General features: G+C 37.3%; 1 protein-coding gene and 1 pseudogene across 2 annotated transcripts; both read left to right on the top strand.

The window, feature by feature from the left end:
- The first annotated feature begins 1993 nt into the window (after nt 1-1993).
- Nucleotides 1994-15097, top strand: LOC107851307 (protease Do-like 10, mitochondrial). 2 transcript variants are annotated; one of them, XR_001668962.2, is made up of 9 exons: nt 2010-2576; nt 6623-6868; nt 7950-8145; nt 10296-10555; nt 11138-11265; nt 11755-11958; nt 12838-12888; nt 13005-13438; nt 13532-15097. XR_001668962.2 is itself a non-coding variant. In XM_016696264.2 (8 exons), exons 1-8 carry the CDS (start codon nt 2171-2173, stop codon nt 13251-13253), a joined length of 1740 nt encoding a protein of 579 aa, XP_016551750.2. In that variant the 5' UTR covers nt 1994-2170; the 3' UTR covers nt 13254-13502. The 2 variants fall into 2 exon arrangements, 1 of the variants encoding a protein (XP_016551750.2); XM_016696264.2 differs by lacking the exon at nt 13532-15097 and having other exon boundaries at nt 1994-2576; nt 13005-13502.
- A 2978-nt stretch (nt 15098-18075) lies between these two features.
- On the top strand, nt 18076-21567 carry LOC107850065 (annotated as a pseudogene).
- The last annotated feature ends 3834 nt before the right edge of the window (nt 21568-25401 follow it).

Raw genomic sequence — 25401 nt, 5'->3', positions numbered from 1 at the left:
TTTGAAATCCTTGTGTTGCTGTACTAACTAGAGCTTTCTATGCAGATATTCTATTGCTATAACAAAAAGATAAGGGGACATAGGGTCCCCTTATCTTATTCATCTCCTTCCCTGAAAAGGTTTGGATAATCCTCCATTGATGACTAAGGAGTAAGAGACAGAAGTGACACACTCCATGATCTAAGTGATGAATTTACTGGGAAATCCTAACTCAGCTAGGAGTGCCTTTAGGAAACCCCATTCAATGGAATCATAAGCCTTCCTAAGATCTACTTTCATAGCACATCTTGGGGACAATCCTTTCCTATTATACCATTTAAATATTTCATGGCTAAACAGGATGTTGTCTACAATACTTCTACCTTCTATAAAAGTTGATTGGGAAGGGTTCACAATATGTCTGACAACATTCTTCAGTCTATTGGTAAGAATTCTGGTAATGATTTTATAGATAGTAGTGCAACAAGCTATAGGCCTATAATCCTTAATATAAGTAGGGTTGGCTACTTTAGGGATTAAGGTTATAGCTATGCAACTAAATGATTTCAACAGTTTACCAGATTCAAAGAACTCTTTTACAACAAGTATTACATCCAGTTTGACTATAGACCAATTTAGCTTACAGAATTCTGCTGATAACCATCAATACCTGGAGCTTTGCCCTGTGGCATTTCTTTCACTGCTACATATATTTCCTGCTCTGTGATAGGGCTGATTAGCTTGCACTTCTGTTCATGAGAGAGACATGTGCCACTTCTGATCACTGTAATGTTTGGGCATGGTAGTTGGTCTGCAGCTGTGCCCATAAGATTAGAAAAAAACTTAATAAACTCAGCTTCTACCAATACAAGGTCCTCTAGCTTATTGCCAGCATCATCATATATAGAAGTTATAGAGTTCCTGCTGGTTCTAAGCTTCAATTGAGTATGAAAATAACTTGTATTAGCATCTCCATCATCAATCCAATTCACTCTGGATTTTTGTCTGTAGACCTGTTCCTCTATGTCACTCTATTTTTGGACTTCAGTCAGCCAAGATCTTTCTTGTTCAATCAGGGAGAAGCATACTGGGTGGTCAATGAGTTTGGTTTGTGTGAGCTCTGGGTTAATTCGAGCCTGTTGAAACTTTTGGCTGTACAAGGCTAGATGGTTATTCAACCTATTCAACTCTCTTTGCAGTGCTTTCAGTTTGCTTCATAATATATATTGTTTTGTTCCATGTACCCTGGTATGCCAAGTCCTTTCCAAAATCCTGCCAAAATCAGGGTGCTTCAGCACAGTCATGTATAGCTTGAATGGTTTTGGGCCAGATTTTGGTTGTGGGTTCATAGCAACAAGTATTGGGAAGTGGTTTGATACTCCTGCAGGCAAGAACTCTGCGTCGAGAGAGGCATATTCAATGGACAAGTTTCATGACTTTTTATCAAATACATTTTTTTTTGCCCTAGCCATCATAATATCATTAATATGGTGCATTGAGATTCAAACTCAACGTCTTATCCATATAAAGACGTCTTAGGCTATAACTCAATGAGACTTTGAACCCAACATCTTATTATTATGGTGCATTGGAACTCGTAACCCAATGCCTTACCCTCTTAATGAGATGAAACTTAATTTATCATCATATCTTTTAACAATATTGTTCTCATCAATATTGTTCTTCATGAACAAATTAAAAGCATAAGTGGTTCCAAACCAATTATATTTCCCCAAATCCAACAATAATTATATCATTAGTAGCAAAAGATAAATAACATACAGAATTACTAAATTTGAAATTACCTTTAGATTTATAATCTCACCTTATTTGACAGAGTCTCGTGCTGATAACGTATCATGAAATATAAAATGAAGAAGAAGAATTGAGAAAGAATAGAGAGTAATTCTTATTTCTTGAGGGATTTCTTATTGATTTAATTACAATGAAACCCTTTATTTATCCCGAGTTTCTAATTTTTTCATAAATAGACATTCACTGTGGTAATATATTTATAACATTTATTTTATTCTTCTTTTTTTTTCTCCCTTTTTTCCTTTTTTTTTTTTTTTTAATTTTCTTGAGTTTTTTTTTCTTGAAGGGTTTTAGGAATTTGTAATACAAATCCTTAAACCCTTTCCCCCTTTTGAGCTCCGGTGAACCTCACCGGGAAATACGCCGGTTTCCGACGATGTTCCGATCAGCTTTAATTCTGCGATCAACACGACGGCTCCTAAACAGACACCACCCTATCACCGCCGTAAATTCTCCAATTCCCGTCATAACGACGTTAACTCACCGGAAATTAGTCGCCCCGGTCAATACTTATACCAGCAATTTTGTTAATGCTTTTTCTTCCGCTACAGTACTATATTACACTTCGAGCTCAATTAGCTCAAATTCAACTGAAAATGATGCTACTGTTGAGTTGTTGGAAGGAGAGCGAGTGCCGCCGCGGTTAACTGATGGAATGAATGATGCATATTTAGCAATTGAGTTAGCATTGGATAGTGTAGTGAAGATATTTACAGTTTCTAGTAGTCCTAATTACTTCCTTCCTTGGCAAAACAAGTCTCAGCGTGAATCTACTGGCTCCGGTAATCTCTTTGTCTTACTTTTCTTTTTAATCCGTTTAAAAAACAATGACACTTTCCCAAGGTCACAGGAGTAACCGGTAAAGTTGTTGCCACGTGATCGGGAGGTCACGGGTGTACCTAACGACCCTCTTACATTTCTTTTCAAGAAAGAAATTCACTTTTTTTTTTGGTTAGGAAAGATGAGAGTTTTTTTTTAATTTTCTTGTGTTTGATATGCAAGTAAAAATATTGTCCTAGAAACATTTGTTTGTATGTATCTGGAACAAATGTTTTTGCTGCACTTGAGCGGAGGGTGTTTTCGGAAACAACCTCTTTACCTCCTCGAGGTAGTGGTAAGGTCTGCATACACTTTTCCCTCTCCAGACATCACTTGTAGGATTTCACTACGTTTGTTGTTGTTGGTGTTGTTATTGTTGTTGTATCTGAGACAAAATTATGAGCATCGGATGTGGATGGGTCGTGGGGTGAATAGGTGAAGTTAAGACTTGTATCTTTTTATGGATTTTAGTTGGGAAGTTCACTTCTTGATGACAATGTTGACACTTACATTTACTAAGGGCTTCGTTTGGTACGAGGGATAAGGGATAATTAATTCCGGGATTAATTTTAGAATGTGTAATACCATTTTAAGGGTAGACACTTGGGGTTCATTTGGTTGGAAGCCTTGGAGTAACTGGTAAAGTTGTTGCCACGTGATCAGGAGGTCATGAGTTCAAGCCACGGAAACAGCCTTTGGCAGTAATATGTAAGATAAAACTGCGTAAAATAGACCATTGTGGTCGGGCCCATCCCATGCACCGGGCTGCCCTTTTTCTCTTTTTTAGAAAGAATGACCCTTTTCCTTTTTTGGCAACTCTTTTATTTCAATTTTTCACGTAGCATGTTTACTACCACAAGATTAAAGGGCTTTATGTTCTTAAACTCCGTGTCAAGTGGAAATAGGCCAAACAAATTAAAACGGAGGTAAGTGCATCTTTTTTTTTCAGAAAGTCATCCTCTGTTTGCTTCCTTTACGGACTTGGCATTGTATATTGTGAGATATTTATGGATTCTGAAAGGGAAGTTCACTTCTTGGTGACAATATTGACTCTTCATTTTATTAAGGAAGCCTTGTAAAAGGCTATCTTTTATGAAGTTCTTATTCATAGTTTGCCATTAACTCAAGGGTTGCAAGAATTACACTCTGTTTGGATTGTTGTTGCATATTATATCATAATGTATCGTATTATATTGTATTGTATCATTGTTTTGTTGAATACAACGTTTGGATAGATTGTATGGTTTTCCGTCGTTACATAATCTCACACACCAATAGTTTGAAGGATTACTTACTAGAAAAGTTGGGTACATGGTAGAGCTACTATAAAAAGGTAGAATAAAGGAAAAATACGATTATTAAATAATATTATTTAAAAGGAAAAATAAGATTATTAAATAATCGAGTGGCCCCACGATTATCTCATGATGGAATGATGGATGCTTATTTAGCAATTGAGTTAGCATTGGATTCCATAGTGAAGATATTTACTGTTTCTAGTAGTCCTAATTACTTCCTTCCTTGGCGGAATAAGTCTCAGCGTGAATCTACGGTTCCAGTAATCTTTCTCTTACATTTCTTTTTCTTGTGTTCCGTGCAATTAAAGACATTATCTTAAAAACATTTGTATGTATTTGAGACAATTGTTTTTGCTGCACTTTAGCGAAGGGTCTTTCGGAAGGTCTGCATACACTCTACCCTCCTAAGGCCTCACTTGTGGGATTTCACTGAGTATGTTGTTCTTGTTGTTGTATTGGAGACAAAATTATGAGCTCGGGTGTGGGAGGGGTGGGGGAGGGGAGGGCAGGAGGAAGGGGTGGGCTGTGGGGTGATTAGGGGATTGGGAAGTTCACTTCTTAATGACAATATTGACACTTCATTTACTAAGGGATCTTTTCGTATGAGGGATAAGGGATAACTAATCCCAGGATTATTTTAAAATGAGTTAATCCCATGTTTGGTTGGAATAAAATCGTTGGATAACTTCTCTTGGGGTTTGTTATCCCCGGATTGTAGTGTTATTTTTATCCCACATCAAGGGTGGGATAACAATCTTGGGATAACTTGTTCCCCAACCAAATGAGCCCCAAGGGTTTACCCTTAAAAAGGTACAGCTGAATTTATGTTAAGTGATTTAAGGGAACACGAATTAGATTGACCTTATAGTGAATCTAATTCTCCAATCTCTGGCATAGCTCCGATACATCACCGGAGACTCCTCCCGCTCAATAATTACATCAGCAATTTTATTAATACATCAGCTTCATCCTCGTTTTTTCCCACTTCGAGTTCAAATAGATCGAATTCTAGTGAAAATGGTACTGTTGAGTTTCGGAAGGAGAGTGAGTGGCGCCGCGATTTTCTGATGGAATGATGGATGCTTGTTTAGCAATTGAGCTAGCATTGGATAGTGTAGTGAAGATATTTACTGTTTCTAATAGTCCTAATTACTTCCTTCCTTGGCAGAATAAATCTCAGCGCAAATCTATGAGCTCCGGTAATCTTTCAATTACATATCTGCTTCCTTTTTTCGACTTGGCATTGTATATTGTGAGGCTTTATGGATTCCTGAAAGGAAAATTCACTTCTTGATGACTATTGATAATTCATTTACCAAGGAAGTCTTGTAAAAAGTCTATGTTTTATGTTCTTGTTTTTTGACATAAATACTTGCTATTAACCCAAGGGTTGCAAGAATTAGAGATAATCCCAAGTATAGGTGGAAAATGGGGGGGTAGAGCTGAATTTGAGAGTGTATAAATGAGCGGGTTATTGACCCCTTAGAAGTTACTTGGGCTGAAGTAGGTTTGAGCTGATATGGGATGAAATACGGGTCATTTACGCTTCCCCTCCCCACCCACACACACCCACACAAAAATCTCTTTCTAAGTTTTAATTGTTTCATTTGTTGTTGTATAATTTTCATGTACGTTATAAAATTAGTTTTTCATTTTGACTGTATAACATATCAAATAAAAAAATGTCAATTTGAAAATTCTTTCATAAGATTTCTCCTAAATCAATTTGGGCTAGACATCAACCCAAACTTTGATGGGCTGAGTTAATAAACAGGTGGGTCAATAATCTGCCCAAGCTTGAGCAGGTTAGGGGGTTATATTATTTTCTTTTGGTAATCGTGGAGTCAGTATAGCTTGTGAGGCACCTTGGCTAATTCCACGGGATACCTGCCACCTCCCACCAATAACAGGTATCAGTTACCTCTATCCCCAAGGCTAGAATTGAAGGAAAGAAATCACCTAGTGTTTTGTCTCTGTTGGAAATTGAACCTAAGACCTCATGAATTTGGGCTAATTTTGCCACCTCTAATCCCAACAGTTGCAAGATTGAGATTTGTTTGCTAAGAAGAGGAAACCTTAATTCTTAATCTATTTCTTGGAAGAAAATAAGTTTCTTGAAATTTTTCATCTCGAATTGTATTCCCCCGAAAGGAATGGTGAAGTTGAAAACCTAATCCTTTAAATCTTTGTTGTGTAGTTGATAAATTATACGCCCTTTGGTTGAATCATAAGGATGTCTAGTAAAATATGGGACACATGTGCAAGAGAGATTGCTTAGTGTTTGTGAAAGGATGGAAAGATTTCTCCAGACATAAGTTAGAAATCCTAACTTGTGTCTTTTGGCTTAAAATAAAGTGTTTAAAAGCACTTCTTTATCTTATCCAAACACTACAAAAGTGTTTAAAAGCTATTTTAGCCTAAAACACCTAAAATAAGCCAACCACTTCTGTGTTGACTGATGGTACTAAATATCTAAGAGAACGCAGAGATGGGAAATCACGGTAGTGTAGTTGATTGGCTACATGAACTTTCACCTTGTTGATGGAGGTTCAATTCCCCTCCCTCATTTCCCCCCTCCCTTCCCTGTTTATGATAATTTCTTTTTGAAAACAGATAGAGAATACAAAGTTCATAGCAAGTGAACTGACCTATTAAAAAATTTAAGAGAACACAAAGCTTACTTTTTTACTTTTGCATTCTTAACATTATAGGTTTTGTTATTCGGGGAAAGAGAATCCTGACAAATGCTCATGTTGTGGCTGATCATACATTTGTGCTTGTAAGAAAGCATGGTTCTCCAACCAAGTATAGAGCAACAGTTCAGGCCGTTGGTCATGAATGCGACTTGGCTATTCTGGTGGTAGAAAGTGAAGAATTCTGGGAGGGCATGAATTCTTTGGAGCTTGGTGATGTTCCATTTCTCCAAGAAGCTGTGGCTGTTGTTGGTTATCCTCAAGGTAATTTTTTTCTTGCAACTGATTCAACATGGATTGTAAACCACATACTTGATTCGAACTCTAAGGCCTCCTTTTGTTTTGCTATTGTTTGTGTGATATATACTGTTCATGATTAGCAATGGTATGTTATACCTCTTAAAAAAATCTGACTATTGATTCACAACTCACAAACAAGCTCTTTCTCTTCATGTTTTCTCACAAAGCCAATCAATCAACTACACCTCAATCAACTACACCTCAATCCAAATTAATCGGGATCAGCAATATGAATCCTATATATATTTTTATATTAGGGCCTCACTTCATTCAAAAGTTTAATAAATGCACGTTACTTCTCTTTCTACTGAGGAAATTGGGCTCCCTTTACCTTAGTTTGTTCCACTTCATTAGCAATTTCCTTCCATTTATCAAATCCTATAAAAGATAGGAGCCTCTTTTCTTGTGGCAAAATAAACAATCTTCTACTTAAGAGATGTTTAATATACTTGAGAAATGACTTTACATCCCAAAGGCTGCATCCATGGATATGATAGTCAGTGAATGATAATATTTGTTGTGTTCTGTCTGGTATAACATGCAATGGAGTAAAACTTGATTTCCCCCCTTGATCTCGTATTTTCGAGGAGCAAATGATGAAAGGTAATTCTTTGGGAGGAAGTGGCTAGGGATAAATGTATAAATTACTTGTAATGAAATCTTGAGTAACTATCTGAAAAGTAATTTTCTTTTCAAATAAGCTCTCATTTTAAAGAGTGCACCATTTTCCCGAATTCTATATCCTTCTCGAGAGCTCATGCGACCAGCGAACAAAGTAGATCCACAAGAGAGAGGGAGCCTCGAGTATGTATTTTTGTTCTCTCTGCTGTCAACTAGGTGCAATGCTGGTTATTTTTAGCTTACATATACTAGATCTCCTTTTCAAGAGTACAGATCCTTCTGAATTTAGTTCACTTCTAGTTATATTTTTTAATCCTTCACTGTATTATTCTCTTTTTCTTTCTTTACTTAATTTTATGGCCATAAATACCTGCATCTGATGAGTTCTCTAACAAATATAATTATGATATTCTCTTTTTTCTAGGGGGAGACAATATATCTGTCACAAAAGGTGTTGTCTCAAGGGTTGAACCGACACAATATGTACATGGTGCTAGTCAACTATTGGCAATACAAATTGATGCGGCTATAAATCCAGGGAATAGCGGAGGACCAGCAATCATGGGTGACAAAGTTGCTGGAGTTGCTTTCCAAAACCTTTCGGGTGCAGAAAATATTGGGTAAATTAGAATCTTTTTGTCACATTCTGTCTCCATAACTACTATGAAGATCTATTTTCCGCTGCCTCATTTATCGCTTGCTCAGCCAGCAAGCAGTTAGCCTTCCTCTACAAGGAATGGAAGTGTGGATGAATCGACATCAAATATAGGTCCTTTCCTCGTACGCATTTGACTACGAAAGGCCCCCTTTCTTTTGGCGGGTATCGTCACGTGGCTACCATATATTACTTAGTTAAATATTGATGGGAATATACGCTAATATCCACTCGCATTGTCACAAATTAAAGTAACTCAAAATTACACTCAGCTCCTATTTTCAATCATGCTTTGACCTTTCCTTTTGTAACTGTAATTTTATGATGCGCAATTGCAATTTTTCATCTCAGCTGGCTCATTATACATGTAATAAAAAAAAGCGGGAACAACCTTTGGCTCCTCCCCTCCCTGCTACCCTCCTATGGGAAAAAAAGAAGAGGAAGCTGGAAGTAAACCCAACTGGTTTCTTACTTTTCTTTCCTTTACCTAAACCTGGGCACATGCTCCTTCTTTAACATGTATTCTCTTGCAAATCTTGTCCCCTCATTTTTCATTTTTCTCATCCTCTTGTCCTAGTTTCTCTACCATTCTATTCTTCATCTTCTGATTCACTTATTTAATTGAAAAGAAAAATCATCCTTCATAGGCAATGCAAGTCGTCTTGGAAATTCCTTAATTTTCTGAAATATGCAGTCCTTATTCATGCATTTACAAATACGAAGCATGACTTGACAGGGTTGCACCAGGGATCAACTCTTAGTCCGTTTTTATTCGCTTTGGTGATGGATGTGCTGACGCGGAATATACAAGGCGAGGTGCTTTGGTGTATGCTTTTCGTGGATGATATAGTTTTGATTGATGAATCGCGACAAGGGGTTAATGATAAGCTGGAGATTTGGAGAGAAACCCTGGAGTCTAAAGGTTTCTGGTTGCGTAGGACCAAGACGGAGTACTTGGAGTGTAAGTTTAATGACTCGAGACTTGAGGAGGAGGTGGTAGTAAAGTTGGATTCTCAGGCGGTTTGCAAGAGGGATAGTTTTTAGTATCTTGGGTCTACGATTCAGGGGAATGGAGAGATAGATGTGGATGTCTCTCACCGTATTGTGGCAGGTTGGTTGAAATGGAGGCTCGCTTTGGGAATTTTTATGCGATAAGAAGGTGCCCCCAAGCTTAAAGACAAATTCTATAGAGTTGCAGTCCGGCCTGCTATGTTGTGTGGAGCGGAGTGTTGACCGGTTAAGAATTCTCATGTCCAAAAATTGAAGGTGGCGGAAATGAGAATGTTGCGTTGGATGTGTGGATTCACAAGGGCAGACAAGGTTAGGAATGAAATTATTCGGGAGAAGGTGGGAGTGGTATCAGTGGAGGATAAAATGCAGGAAGTGAGGTTGAGATGGTTTGGTCATGTGATGAGGAGGGGCACGGATGCCCCAGTTCGTAGGTGTGAGAGGTTGGCCTTAGAAGGTTTCAAGCGGGGTAGGGGTAGACCAAAGAAATACTAGAGAGAAGTGATTAGACGTGACATGGAGCAGTTACAGCTGACTGAGGACATGACCCTGGATAGGAAGATATGGAGGAAAAACATTAGGATAGAGGGCTAAGGGTGTGGTTGAGTTGTAGTCAGTAGGTAGGGGATTTGTGGTGTCCTTTGTTTGGCAAGGTACTTTTTGTGGATGTCGTATCTATGTTATTTTATTATGTTCTATGCTTTTGATGTTTTTTGTATACTGCCTCTTATACTGCCTTTTATCTTGAGCCGGGGGTCTATCGGAAACAGCCTCTCTACCTCGTTAGAGGTAGTGGTATGGACTGCGTACACTCTACCCTCCCAGACCCCACTATGTGGGAATATACTGGGTTTATTGTTGTTGTTGTTGTTGTTGTAGTTGTTACATACAGTTGAAAATGAGATTTGTTTGATGACATTTAATAGCTTTAGTGAACATTTGTATAGCTTATGGAAATACATAGTAGCTTTCATGCTACAACCAGTCAAATCTAATCTGATCCCTCTTGATTAAACAATCTAATTTGGAGAGTATTTGTAATTAGAAACAAAAATTACGGTCTTCTTGGTTGACCTTACGAGTTCCGTTTGTGGTTGGATTTTGCAGCTACATTATTCCAGTTCCTGTGATAAAGCATTTTATAGCTGGCGTAGAAGAACGTGGTGAATACGTCGGGTTTTGCTCTCTGGGATTGTCATGCCAACCTACTGAAAATGCACAAATTCGAGAATACTTCCAAATGCAGTCCAAATTGACAGGTGTACTCATTAGCCGAATCAACCCACTTTCTGATGCTTCTAGAGTATTAAAGAAAGATGATATAGTCCTCTCATTTGATGGTGTACCCATAGCAAATGATGGAACAGGTAAAATGATTTGATTGCTCTTGCTCCTCTCTTTCTTGTGATTTGTATGTCCAATAGTTAAACCTAGTATAAGTCTCCACATTGTAGAGCTCTCTTCTTCTTCACAGTAACTGTAATTTACCAGACTGGAGAGTTCTTTCTTTCTTCCACGTTTTATAGCAGATGCTCTTTTTTTGCTTCAAATGTTTTCTTGAGGTAAAATGATGGATTTGGATGAAACGTGGATGTTGGTTCTCACCGTTGGCTCTTTTAAGCATGGTAGCATCAACTTAAAAGCATTTATCTTCTCTTAGCTTACAACTATGAATAACTTTAGTGACCTCGCTTTGGAAGATGGAAAACCCAGAGTCTAGGCTCTTGTTACTTTGAGTTTTCTCTTGAGTGCGAATAGCTCGTAATTATACCAGAACTGCGTAAGTGGTGTGCAGGATATAAGAATTGTTAAGGCTGGGATAACTTATTTTGTGCTGGAAAAGTTTGCCCTTCTTCATTTTGACTTCCATAGTTCCATGTATGTCTAAATTAGCGACCTTATTTCCATCATCTGAAGTTCTGACTCCTGAGATTGCTTATGATTTGCAGTTCCTTTCCGTAACAGAGAGAGAATCACATTTGACCATCTCGTATCTATGAAGAAACCAAATGAAACTGCTGAACTTAAAGTCTTGAGGAATGGTGAAGTTCATGATTTCAAGATCACGCTTCATCCTGTAAGTCACTTTTATTTAACCTTCAATATTAGTTGTTATTTTCAAATATGATATCTCCTAGTGGGCTCTCAAACTTTTGACCAAATCCTGGATGCCTGTAGGTAGTCAAACAAATAGACTTCAGTTGCTGCATCTACAAGAAGGAGAACCTCGGTTAATAACATAATTAACGTGATGCTCCTCTAGAAATAATTTCTTCATTTTCACAAGTTGTGAAGTGAACGTTCAATAAATCATCATCCTTACTCAGGATTGGGCCAATGTTAATTTTTTGTTTTGGTAGAAGTATTTTGGTATGGGATTGGGCCGAGGTTAATTTTTCCTTTGTCACTCTTGGAGATCTGGTCATGGAAGTAGGGTGTCAAGAAGACAACTGTAGTTTTTGCTATGCCTTAAAGTGAACATCTTTTAACTTGTGTGATTGTAAATTTAATGGTTTCTTCGGCGTTAACTCTCTACTGTATCTAACAACTACTCAATATTATGCAGTTGCAGCCACTTGTTCCAGTTCATCAATTTGACAAGCTTCCGAGTTATTTCATTTTTGCTGGTCTCGTCTTTATTCCATTAACTCAACCATTCCTTCATGAGTATGGAGAAGAATGGTACAACACCTCACCCCGTCGGTTGTGTGAACGAGCACTTCGGGAACTACCTAAGAAACCTGGCGAACAATTAATCATCCTTTCACAGGTATCTAGAGTTTCTTATTCTTCTGTCAAATGGAAAAGTAGAACATTATATCTCTTGTAAAAATAGGAAATAGGAAAGGAAAAAAAGGCCATGAAGCTCTGCCATTGTTTCACATGCTAAATACATGCGGAGGACCCGCAAAATCGTTGGATCCAAATGGGTAGACATTGTAATCGTGATTAGGATATTTGCTGCTTGATGACTTTTTGCGAGTCTCTGCACTTTAAATGTTGGATTGTTGAATCCGCACCCGCCTAAACATGATATAACCTCATTAATGACATGATAAAGTCCTTTAAAGTCGTGGTGGATAGAGTTACCTGATGCTTGTTGGTGGGAGGTGACAGGTATCCCGTGTAATTAGTTGAGTTGCGCACACAAGCTGGCCTAGACACCACGGTTGTTAAAATAAAAGTCTCTTAATGGAAGAATTCATCCACGTCACTTCCTAACTCTCTGTCTGATCATTTCTGGTGCAAGTCATTCAACCTCCTTCCCTGTATAAATAATTGTCTTCCATGCACCGAGCCCACAGACCAATCAACCTGATGCATGTTCAAGCCCATAAATATTTAAAGTGGTGACTATTTCACGCTTTCTTGCAACATGGCTAAAGTCTCATTTTTTCATGGCAAAGTTTGGTTCACATGTTTCCAGTAAGATTTCATGCATGGGGGGAGGCATGCCTTACCTTGGCCAATCCATTTCTTCCGGTTAACTTCGCATATAGCAAACTACATTTGCATTTATTTTGTTCAGTTTCTTGTTCTCTCTTACTTTTGCTTTGCAACATAGAAACGAAACTGTGTGGTTCCTTAATATTGTACTCACAGATCAACGCAATAAATGCTGCTAATGTGATCTTTCGTAATCAATTAGGTGTTGATGGATGATATCAATGCTGGTTATGAGCGCCTTGCCGAGTTACAGGTAAAACACTCGTTCCTTCTATTACTTCATTCTCTTCTGAAATAAGACAGCATAACGGCGCCTTTTAATCATTTTCCTCTTTGTTTCCGGGGAAATTTTGAACCACTTTTGTACAGGTAAAGAAGGTTAATGGTGTTGAAGTTTTGAATCTGAAACATTTACGTCAACTTGTGGAAGATGGTAACCAAAAGAACGTAAGATTTGATTTGGATGATGAGAGGGTGATTGTTTTGAACTATGAATCAGCAAGAATAGCCACATCGCGTATACTGAAACGCCATAGAATACCTCATGCCATGTCCAGCGACCTTACCGATGATCAAAATGCCGCTGAACCGCAGTTGGCTTGCTCAACGTCTCTATAAAGGCGTCCTTTGCTATTATAGAGGATGATTGTTGTAGAATCGCGTATACTGAAACGCCATAGAATACCTCATGCCATGCCTAGCAACCTTACCGATGATCAAAATGCTGCTGAACTTGAGTTGGCTTGCTCAACGTCTCTATAAAAGCGTGCTTTGCTATAACAGAGGATGATTGTTGTAGAGAGGTCGGATTGTACTTGTCTTCATTATTCTTTCCAAAATTTTGCTATTTGTTACCTTTGTTCTTTAGTTGACATAATGTATTCTTATTTATGTAGTCATATGTGACGCCCCAAAGTTTTGGGGCCTATCACCCGCCAGGATTGTGCGTGCCAACTAGGCCGCAACCTTGTCAGCTATGCAGGCGGCATGTGCTGAGGGAATATGCTGAAGTCGAAGATGAGGCAAAAGGGCATAACATGAGGCAACAAGCATCTATATATGTTGCATGACATGTCCTAAGTGTGCCAAGGTGATTTGGAGAGGGCTTGGTGTGAGCCCAAGGGGCGGATGCATGGTGAGGATCGTGTGCAGTGTTCGATGTCAGTGCCGTGTCATTTTGAGCTACAAGTGGAATCTAAGGATTCCGGTTTAGAGTGTTGATATTAAGGGTACCTTATGTATGCTTACCAAATTTGGGGTTATTTGGAGTCCGTTTGGATAGGGGCTTGACTTGGCCAAAGTTTAGTGGCATTGTCGTAATTTGCTGATTGGTCCGAAGGCCATAACTCATTCCATGTGTATGAGAATAGGGTGAAACTTTATGGAGGTATGAAGGAAGTCAAGAGAAAGGAGTAGGAACAGACGACACCCAATTTGAAGGTCGGATAAATGATCTAAGCCCCAGTATAGTTCTCGGGCAAAATGATGTCTAGTGGTGGACATTGAGATTATTTATTTTTAGCATATATAAGGGGAGTATACATGGTGACAGCCTACCAGCCTCCCCCGGGCGTGTCGACAGATGGCCACCCTAAGTGTGCTGCCTTGAAGGACAACCTCAAGGGCCTGCCTTGGCATGTCAAAGCAATGCGCAAGGTACTCATAGGGGGTCGGGTGGACTAGCGTTGGGCGCCCCGACAAGGCTAGAGGTTGGCTATATGAATCGACATGCCCCGCGGTCTGTCTAAATGATGGAAGGACGCCTCCAAGCCGATAGAGCAATCGAGATACTCTCCCCAAGAGACTCGTGAGCTAACTTGTGAGCCTGGTCAAGGTTCAGCCAAGCGAGCAAGGGTCCGTTGGCCTAGACGCGCAGTAGTGGGGCGACACTATGCTATGGAAGTTGGATGCAAGTTGCGTGGGCTATGTTTGGCAATGCCATAAGACATAAGAGGGCATGACTAAGGAAGACGCTTGAGACAAAGGCCAAGGATTGAAGGTTACCCTACTCGGGTGAAGCAAAGGCCAAGTGCACATGCACAAGGTGATGTCAAGCTTGAGGATAGGACTGTGCACGCTATAACGATGCCCAGGTCCAGGCGAGGGACGAGTATGTCCGTAGCCATCACCGGGAGCACATATGAATGAGATCCAAGGATTAAAGGTGCGCCATAAGAGTTGCTTATACGTTGGCCATGTCAGCCGACATGTTGATAGAGCGGCACCAAAGGGAGCAAACCTTTGAGGCGAGCTTCCCACAGGCACAGGATCGTGCTAAAGACCTGGGAAATGAGGAAGGCTGGCCCATAGTTGGGGGAACCATGGGCGTCGCATGGACGAAATTGTGTGCCACTGGCACAGTGAAAAATGAGCCCGTGACACATAACTTGTATAGTTTTATTGAAGAGAAAACAAGTAGTTAACCATTTTACTTAATTAATTTATTGGAAATCTTAAATTCAACTTTCATTAATCTTTTATTAGGGGAGTTTATATTTCGGTAGAGTCGATTTTTCTCTAAAATAAATTAAATTAATTAAGTTGATTTTTCAAATATTGAAATCAAATGGAATCACTAAGTCGATTTTTAAGTGGTTCATTTTTTATTTTTTTTTAATATGCGACATGCACTATTAGACATGTGATTAGGTGGTCACGGGTTCAAGCCTTGGAAACAACTTCTGATAGAAATGCAAGATGAGACTACGTACAATATACCTTTGTGGTGGGATCCTTTCTCGAATCCTGTGCATAGCGGAAACTTTAGTGTATCGGACCGTCTTTTTTACCTGCACTATTAGACACGTTCTTACAAATTACTCTTTAAGACGACATCATAATACATAAATGTGCCGCCTAACACGACTTTAGCTTGTTATGCTCGTCAACTATGGGTGTACACAGGTAGACACTTAAAATTATATAAAATTGAATAAGTAGGCACATGCATCTTATGTGGCGTTCTAACGTGTATTATGTCACGTAGGGCGAATGTGTCTGCTTGTTCAATTTTACACAAATTTTAAGTGTCTAGTTATGTTTACCCAAAATTAAAATTCATAGATCTCAATTGATTTCAAGTTAAAGTGATGTTTATGTATTATGGCTATATAAAATCGAGTTAGAAAACTATATATAGTGTCCAAAATTTAAGCTATTTTCAAGTAACTTCTTACTTATAATGAATTTTGTGCAAAACAATTGAAGAATTGTCATACACTGTAACACCCCTTTTTTTAACTCCGAAAGATATAGTTTTAAGTTTCAAAGGGTTTTTTATTATCAAAGTGATAAAAGATTGAAAATTTGTTTTGAAAAAGGATTATTTACATTTTTTATTTAGAGTCGCCACTTGACATAATCCGGTGTGCTAAGTCACCTTTGAAAGATCCTTTTCAAAACGATTTGACTCTTTAAACTAATTTGCGAACAGAGATTCTGGCTAAGGAATTCTGTTGACCGAGGGGAAGGTATTAGGCACCCCTCGACCCCGTGGTTTGACCACGATCACTTGGAAGAGTGTATCGACTAATTTGACACTACGAATATACAAACCACAAAAAAACAATCAAAACAATCAAAACAAAACGAATAAAAAATATAGTGTTTAGTCCGAGTTATACAGTCCCAAAATAGAAAAATACAGAAATATAAATCCTGTTCTAAACTAATCCTAGACTAAGCTCCAATGCTTCACCCGATGCCTCGGGCCTTCATCATGAACGTCTTCCGTGTACAAAATACTTCAGAGCATTCTCCGAATAAAATAATACAAGTACTTCGAGGCATTCTCCGGTCAAATGATACAAGTGATCCCAAAGCGATAAAGTCAAAAACCATTCAATCACACAGTTCGAATAGTCAACAAACCATAATCCCTAAATTTGCCTACCCCTAACGTTTGTCTATTTTTTGCTTCAACCTAAAACACAATACTATCGAGTTCGATTAACATCCATTTCAAGTCAAACAACCAATGAATCAAACTAACCAAAAATTCACCCTTTTTTTAATCCATTTTTAATCCCCGCCCCACTTTCATTCTTGATCAATTAACCAATTCCAATGCAGAAGCAACCAATCAAAATCAAACAATTACAGACGTTCAAACATACTATAAAAAATTATCATCAGTCAAACCACGCAACTCACAATATCAACACATCAAATTGAATAAAACGAAGAGAATGGGTTAAAGAATTGGACCTCAAATGTCAGATTTCAATATATCGGAGATAACACTGCGCCCAAAAAGCCTCAATTTGAACCTCGACCCACAAAACTCCAATTCGGTATCAGAAATCGAAGCCCAAAAATTGGTTGTGATGAACAAGTTGAGACGAACGAGAACCCAAACCCCCAAAACAGCAACGAAGCCTGATTAGCCCAACCCAAGAAACACCACAGAACCGATCCACCCGTACGCGAAATTATAGCAAAATCGATTAAAAAACAGAGCTGATTTCAACGAAAACCTCTCACTAATTCATCCTTTTTTTTTTGGGGCCAAGTCTGGCTTCTTCATTTTTGATTTCCCTTCACTAGTTTCGATCAGTATTTGTGCTTTCCGATGAGTATGATGAGGTGTATATATCGTGAGAGCTTGAGTGTGTATGCCGATGGGAGCAAGAAAGGAGAAGAAAATGAGGTCCCTAATGGCGTTTGTGTGGGGGCTTGTTTTTTTTTGAAAATGGAGGAATTTTTGGTGAGTATGTGTAGGAGAGAATAGAGAAAATTCTCTGGGTTTTTTTTCCTGTATATGCTGTATATGATTTCTGTGTGTATATCTTCTCCTTACGAAAGAATGGTGAGGACCCTTTTTGCTGTGTGATGGTGAGTGAGAGTATTCAAAGTGGGTCCCCCTTTTTTGGAATATAGCGTGTATATATGGATGGATTCTTTGGTTAAGATAAGTGATGTCTATTTTCTTCCTGTGGGCCCCTTTTAGTGGAAATATGTATATGTGGGTTATATTTGTATTCCATCAAAAGAGAAACTCAATTATGTTAAGGGTCTAACAAGAATGGAAAAGACGTATTAGGGGGTTAGGGGTTGTGGTGACGTAGGGTTAGGGGGTATGTGGTGATGTGTTGTCAATTTTTAATTGAAGAGGTTGTTGGGATGTTTAAAAAAAGATAAAATTTGTTAGAATTTGCTATTTGGAATAAAAATAAATAAAAAAATAAATAAAATGATGAGGTGATTATTTATTTTATTTTTTCTTGTAGAAAAATTACCATGCGGGTAGGATACGTGGTAAGACAGGGTAAATGGTAAAAATGCTTTTGGGGAGGGACAAAATTATGTGTCTACTTTCACTATAAGATATTTCGATGATATTTGAATCAAGCATAATTAAAAAACCAGGAAATAGCATGCCATGGACTCAAATATGGGTGACTTTAGATATTTGACCCTAAATAAAAATATCTTTAAAGAATAGCCTTCCTTACATTTTAATATACTAAAAGTACCATTTTGCCCCTCCAATGAGTCTCTTCATTCTTTTAGAATTCCATAATCCATCCAAATTCCAAAACGAAAAAAAAAAATTAATCACAAAAAATGATGGGTGGTGGACGAGCATTCAGAGCAGCGGCGAAAGTCGTCGGAGTCACCATCGCAAACATCGGATTCTGTTTCGTTACAGTGGAGCATCCAGTTTACACCGCCGCACGTAACGTCGTCTGTCCGGTGTTCGTTTTCGCTATATTGTTGTCATAAAAAAATGTGAAATCCAGCATTGTCACAGCAGTTAACGGCGGAGGTGGAGAAGGATTATTCGATGTGTCGCCAATGCAAAAAGTGGTGGCGGAGTTTAATGACTGGGAGATGGTTGGTGGAGAGGAGGAAATGATGGTTAGTGTGGGTGAACCGTTACCGAGAGTTGTGTTTGGTGGTGCTCCGTCTCTTCAGGAAGCTACTTCTGATCTCAAACACGCTCTTGAAAAGTACGTGATTTACTGTGCTATTGCAATTTACAGTACTTTATGTATAGTTTTTGTAGATAATATCTACATTTTTTGTATACAATAGTGAATTGATTAAATTCAATTTAGGTTAGAAGATTAGTCAGATTGTTTCTCGTTAAACAAAATGTGATAAGTGAACGGAGGGAATCACATTATATCTAACTTCTGCAATTTAGTTTGTTAGTGCAACTTATTCATCAAATATGATAATTTTATATTTGAAATAGTGAATTAATATAATTCAGTTTAGTTTGGAAGATTGGTTAAATTGATTCTTGTGAAATGAAACGTGACAAGTAAAATAGAGTGGAGGGAGTAGTATCTATTGTTATTGTTGATTTTGAAGTATTGCTTTTGGTGTGTCTGTGTTTTATAATCATAGAAATTGAAGTCTTTTGTAAAACTTAATGGTGTTTGAGTGATTACTTAGTTGATTGATTCGATCGACTAATAAAGTTACAATTTTTAATGAACACGCCTCTCAATTGTTTGCTTAATCAATTTTTGTTCAGTAGAGTAAAATGGGACATGTTGCAACAAACTTTACAATGTTCAATTTAGTTTCAAAGATCAGTTAAATTTACTCTAGTGAGATGGAACTTACTAAGTAAAAGTGAAGAGTGATCACTCAGTTGATTGATTTGATTGGCGAATAACATTACAATTTTAATGAACATGCTTTCTCAATTGTCTCCCCAAGAAAAATTTTGCTAATTAGGATAATAAGAGATGTGTTGTACTTGCAAACTTACAATGTTCGATTTGATGTTGCCTCATTTTAATGTAACTTGTATTAGCCCAATATGAACTGAACTTTTGAAAAGGAGCTACCTCTTAAAACTCACAACAAATAAGCACTGTGAGAGTTCATATATATTAATCACAAGGAGTTGAGGAATTTTTGCTGTTAAGGGCTATTGGATTAATTAAAAAAAGTGGGCATTTTCAACTTATTGTGTCATAAAATATCATTCTCATTAGTATTATAGTTGGGTGACATTGTCAGAGTCCAAATGCATTTTTTATGTGACAGTGTCAGTGAAGATAGAAACTTAAGTTTTGGACTTGCAATAGATGAAGGAGATAATGAAAATGTTCTTTTCTATTTGGCTGTTGTTCTGTTCTTAATATTGAAATGTTTAGTTTTTTCGTAATACTTTCATCAATATTTAACCTTTAGCCCCCAGAAGGCTTACGTCTGGGATTCGAAAGGCTATTGAATGTTGGTTGTGGTATATACTTCTCAATATTACTCTGCGTACAGATGTTTATCTGTTCTAATAGATGATGTGAACAACTACTCACATAGTGTCAATTCTAAACTCTTCTTAAATTTACAAGGTATATTTGTCTGGATCTGCTAATGAAGATGGTGGATCTTGTGTATCCGGCTCGAGCTCATCACCCTTCTCCAAAGCTTGTGTTGTCAGCGAGACTGTAGTCACAAAGTCTGCGCCAAAACATGCTATGCATGCATTTAGGTTTCTAAATTAAACTTTCTCTGCTCTGGTTTTCTTCTTTGTCATTTATGTTTACATGTTCTCTTAGTTTTCATATTCTATCTAGTGTTGTATTTTCATGTATTTGAAACTAGATATAGCATTTTTTTTTTCTTTTAATCCTTTAGTATAAACCCTTACTAGGGGTGAGGAACGGATATGAATATGTTCAATTTGAACAAGTGAGACGATCCAGTTAACAAAAACTGAACTAAATATTGTAGTTGCAGCATAAAAAGTGGAACTACTATATAATAAGCTGTCCCCTAATCCACTTGTGTCATCTCCTTAACCAAGGACTTTTTTTTTTTGGAATTACGAGTGACTGTGAGAATTTAGAGTTCTTTTTTATTCTGAGTTTTCAGCGTGGTTTGCCTCATTTGATTTTTATTTAGGTACCACTTTCTAGACGTTGACATCTGTAGAGGAGATACATTTGAGTTGAGTCTAATACTGATCTGTAACATAGTTAGATTTCTTAAGAAGCAGCAACATTTTAATGTCAAGATAACTCTTTGTGGTGTCAAGTGTATAGTCCACTGTTATATCCAATTCTATTGTTTAGCGGATGGATGGCGTCAATAGCTTTCTTCATTCACATTTTAGCTTGAGGCATGAGCATGAAGTGGCTTAGATGGATTAGGCGTTGTAGATGTAAAAGCCCTCTGAAGTAATTTTTTATCCATTTTCTTGGATTTAATGATGTTGCATCCTAGTGGGCACTCCTAATAACTTGATGAGCTCTTAGGAGTGTGGTCTTAGCAGTGTCTGGGGGTTACAAGTGTGCCAGGTTTGCTAATGTTGATTCTATTTCCCCCCTCCCAGGGTGTTGTTGCTTCAATTGTTTGTGACCCAAATGTGTGGAATACGGTAATGCAAAATCCATCCCTTCAAAAATTCCTCGACTCACAGAAAACCAGTGAGAAATCTATATCATTGATTCTACTCAAATATTTCATAATGGTCAAGCTTCTTACTACAATACCATTTTTGCAGGTGCATCATTCCCTGACTCGGATCACAAGATAGATGAATCCGTTGCTGATGCTGATTCCTTTTCTCAGTCATCCCGAAGGAGTACGTCTTCCAAATCTAAGGCAGAAGAATCTAAATTTGGGAACTCTTTTACAGACTTTTTGCAGAATGTTACACGAACAGTAACACAAACTTTGGTTGATACGATGAATAGCTTGTCAGAATTCTTCAGCAATCTCTTTGGAGGCAACAAGGTTTTCTTTAATATTGATGGAAGTGCTAAATTAGGCACTGTGGATATAACATTGGGAGCATCTTTCATGGGCTTGGCAGTCATGGTTATGATGGTGATTATCTCAAAACGCGGTCAATCATGATGTCTTCATAGTTATTGCTATTTGAATTCGTTGAAGTTATATGACCAAGTGTCATAGTTTCTTTTGGAATAGGTATTGAGGGTTTTGTCGAGTTTTTTTTCCTGTGCAGGTTTGCCAATGACTTGCTGAAGAGTCTTGTAAATAAAATAAAGTCATTATAGATAATGCTTATGTCTTAGTTTCTTGGTTTTGTCCTCTAAATGACAATAAAGTTAGATTTGTTACAGACATTATATACTTTGGGTACTTGTTATAGACACAAAATCCTCTAATTTGTCAACTCTCTTCGTCATTGGCATCATGCTAATAAATTTATCCTTTAAGTAAATTAGTTTTGATGGCAGCGATGTCAGCAGTAATCTCCATAGTTTTGAAAATTTTCATTGTGATATTAATTCTCTTCTCCTTAGATTGAAGAACATCGCACGTGTGTATGTTGTGTGCGCGCTCTAGGGTGTACAAGTAATACATCTTCCCAAAAATTTATACTGCCAACACGGGGCTGCTACAATAGTTTAGTTTTGTGCCACAAACAGGTATAGTTTGTTTCTCTAGTGCTATATATTTGAAATTTTCCATGGAAGATGTTTAGGTACTATTGATGTCACATAAGCTGAACTTGGGAAAAAAGAACAAACATTTAATGCTTCATTTCCTTTGAATCTGTTGTATTCTATTGAACCATTGCATTCAAATATGTGCTGTATTACAAGCTACGAAGCTAAGCTACAGAGATCAAATTATACAAGTATTTTATGGCACATATTGTACAAGAAATGATAGTTGAACCACCTTTGATGTCTAAGTCTAGCCTCTAGGGAAATTTTTGTAGATCATCTGCCGAATCATTGCAGAATAAGCTAGTGTTAACTCTTGCCCATGTGGCATAACTTGTTCCTTTGGGGTCTAAAAATCTTGCCTCTTGGACAAAACTTATAAATTATCTATCAAATCATCAAACACTAATCTAGTATCAATGCTTGGCCATGGGACATAACTTGTTCATTTGTTGTATTAAGTTTTGCCTCTAGGGCACGAGCTGCAAATCATCTGCCAAGTTATTACACGCTAAGTTCGTGTCAACTCTTGACCATAGGGCATAACTTGTTTCTTTGGGGCTTAAGTCTTGCCTCTAGGGCAAGTGTTGTAGATCATCTGCCGAATCATTGCAGAATAAGCTAGTGTCAACTTTTGCCCATGGGGCACAACTTGTTCTGCATCTTGCCTTCAAGGCAAATTTTAAAGTGTATTCCGTGGAATTATTCACATCATATCTCTTGGGGGTGTAGTCCTTCCCCGAATCCTGTTAATATGATATATTTTTACACATCAATTTATAAGAAAATTTAACATGCTAAATAATTTTTAGAAACAATCAATAAGAGGTATTGAGTTAAATACTTCACCACAAGTTAAAAATTGATATAAATAAGAAGACATTCGTGATTGAAAGTCAAAAGTACTTGTTACTAACTAAAATACGGATTAAAAAATCCTATTATAATTGCTATTTTGATCCAACTTCTCAGATAAAAAGTAAAACTAATCATGTTTCTTATTTTTCTTTGTATATCTTCTTGCATATGGATGAAGGATAGGAGTATAGTGATAATTTGATCTGTTATGCCTAGTTCTTTTGCATCTCAAAAATCTATAATTGTTTCTTGAAGATTCTGTTCTGCTAGGATATGTGGATGTTTGTCTTCTCCCAAGCAGAACCTCCTTATCTTGGGGGTTTGTGATCAAATCCTTTATCCTATCTGGGATAATCCATGATGCTGTGCTTCCAACTCATAAGATTTCTCCCTAGTATGTTTGTAGCCAAGACTATCTTGAGAACCAATGAGAATAATAGCTAGACTTGTTCATATATCTACTCTCTATCGCTGTAATTGCATGGGTGCATGGTATCTCATCTGTTTGAAATACCAAGCATTGACAAGTCATACTCTTCAGGCCTACAATATATTCAACTCCTTCTTCTCTTACAACAAATCTTGTTGCATTAATGGGGTCTACCTGTAAATAAAATGATAAATAAATGACAACTTCTAGTGAAACATCTTGTATATAAGCAGAATCGGGCATACAGAGCAATCAACCATACATAGGGGGTGAATCTTGAGGCAACCAAAAAAACAGCTACAATCAAGCATATAACATCAAATCACAAACGATCACGCAATTATGATTAGAAGAAACAAAACACATATTTCTCTTGCGAATCTCAAGGAAATAAAAAAACTAGCAATAAATCATAAATAACAGTAAACCAACTATGTATAATCTGCAATAAAAAATAGTAACAGTATATTTCTCTATTATTAAAATACAATTTCAATTACTTACTTTCAATTTCAAGGCGACTTGAATCTTGTCGGTCACCTCCACTTTCGCCTAACGTGTGATGTCATGAAAGTTGCCTTGCGATTCTATTTTTCTTTCATAAAACCAACTTTGTAAATTGTTTTGAATGTAATTGATCAGTCCCAGTATTGGTAGTTGCCTGGCTTTTCTCAGTATCGCATTTATGGACTCTATGTTGTTAGTCGTAAGCATATTGTACCTTCTGTTGGTATGAAATGAATGAGCCCATCTTTCTGGTTCTTCTTCTTTCAACTACTCCATAACAACTTTGTTGACTTTTTCTATCTCATCAATGAAAGTATAAAATTCAATTCGTTTGTATATTGTTGCTGTGTTGTAGAAGAGTGATAAAACCACATCTGAGAAGTATTTTTTTCTTAAATTCTTCTCCATGTGATAGATGCATATCCCGTGCCGAGACTCTGGATAGACATTTGCAATGGCTGGGTGATGATCTGATAGAATAGACAATTGTTCACGTACCCTAATTGCATGTCTTAACTGATTGAAAGACTAGTTACAAGACTCATTATTTTCTGAGTCTGCAATTCCAAAAGCAAAAAGAAATATGTTGTTGTTTCCATCCTTTGACATTGCTATAATGAGGACACCACGATATTTTGCCTTAAAAAATGTTACATCTACCATTATTGCCGGTCTACAGTTGGTCCATCCAATGATTGGAGCGCCATAAGCAAAGAATGCATATTGAAACCTGCATTGAGAAAAAGAATATTAGTAATAATTTGCATTTGAAGTTTATAATCAGAGTACAATAGTTTTCTAAACTAAGTCTTGCCCATGAGGCAAGAGTTTTATCTATGTTAATAATCTATCTGTTGTATCGGATGTAGAGTCTGTTGCATCAGATGTAGAGTCTGTTGCAACAGATGTGGAGTCTGATGTAACAGATGTGGAGTCTGTTGCAATAGATGTGAAGTCTATAGAAATACATCAAACCAGCCTTGCTGGTGGTTTGATTTGTTCCAACAGTTGCTCTGTCTGTTGCAACATCAACAACCGCATAAACTACAAAGAAATAACAAATAAAAAACATCAACAACAAAGAAACAACATTTATTCCAACACCATCAACAACATCATCAACAACAAATAAACAACATTTATTTCAACACCATTAACATCATCATCAACAATAAAGAAACAACATCCTTTGTTCCAACGCCATCAACACCACCACACCACAAGTTCCAACAATGCCATTCCCACCAACAATATCAATAACAACATACAAAACAAAGAAACAAACAAAATACATATAAAAAAATGATAATGCCAATAAGACTTTTAAACTTTTCCCAACAGAATACTTTTTTCGCATATTATAATAAAAATTCTCAATTCGTTTATTCAACACTTAAAAGTTTCTTCAAATTTTTTAAATAAATATGATATGGGTAAATGATAATTAAATTAAAAAGCAGATGTAAATAACTTGCAAAGAAGAAGACGAGAATGAAAGAGCAATAGTGAACCATACCTTCATGTCAAATGGGGATCAAAACAATAATTTCAGTCGAGAAAAAATATGGATCGATTTAGATACGAAAGGATC

The sequence above is a fragment of the Capsicum annuum genome, chromosome 12, assembly GCF_002878395.1.
Source record: "Capsicum annuum cultivar UCD-10X-F1 chromosome 12, UCD10Xv1.1, whole genome shotgun sequence".
Taxonomy (NCBI): domain Eukaryota; kingdom Viridiplantae; phylum Streptophyta; class Magnoliopsida; order Solanales; family Solanaceae; genus Capsicum; species Capsicum annuum.
Note: the sequence above shows the minus strand (reverse complement) of the source record. Positions and strands in the feature narration are given on the sequence as shown.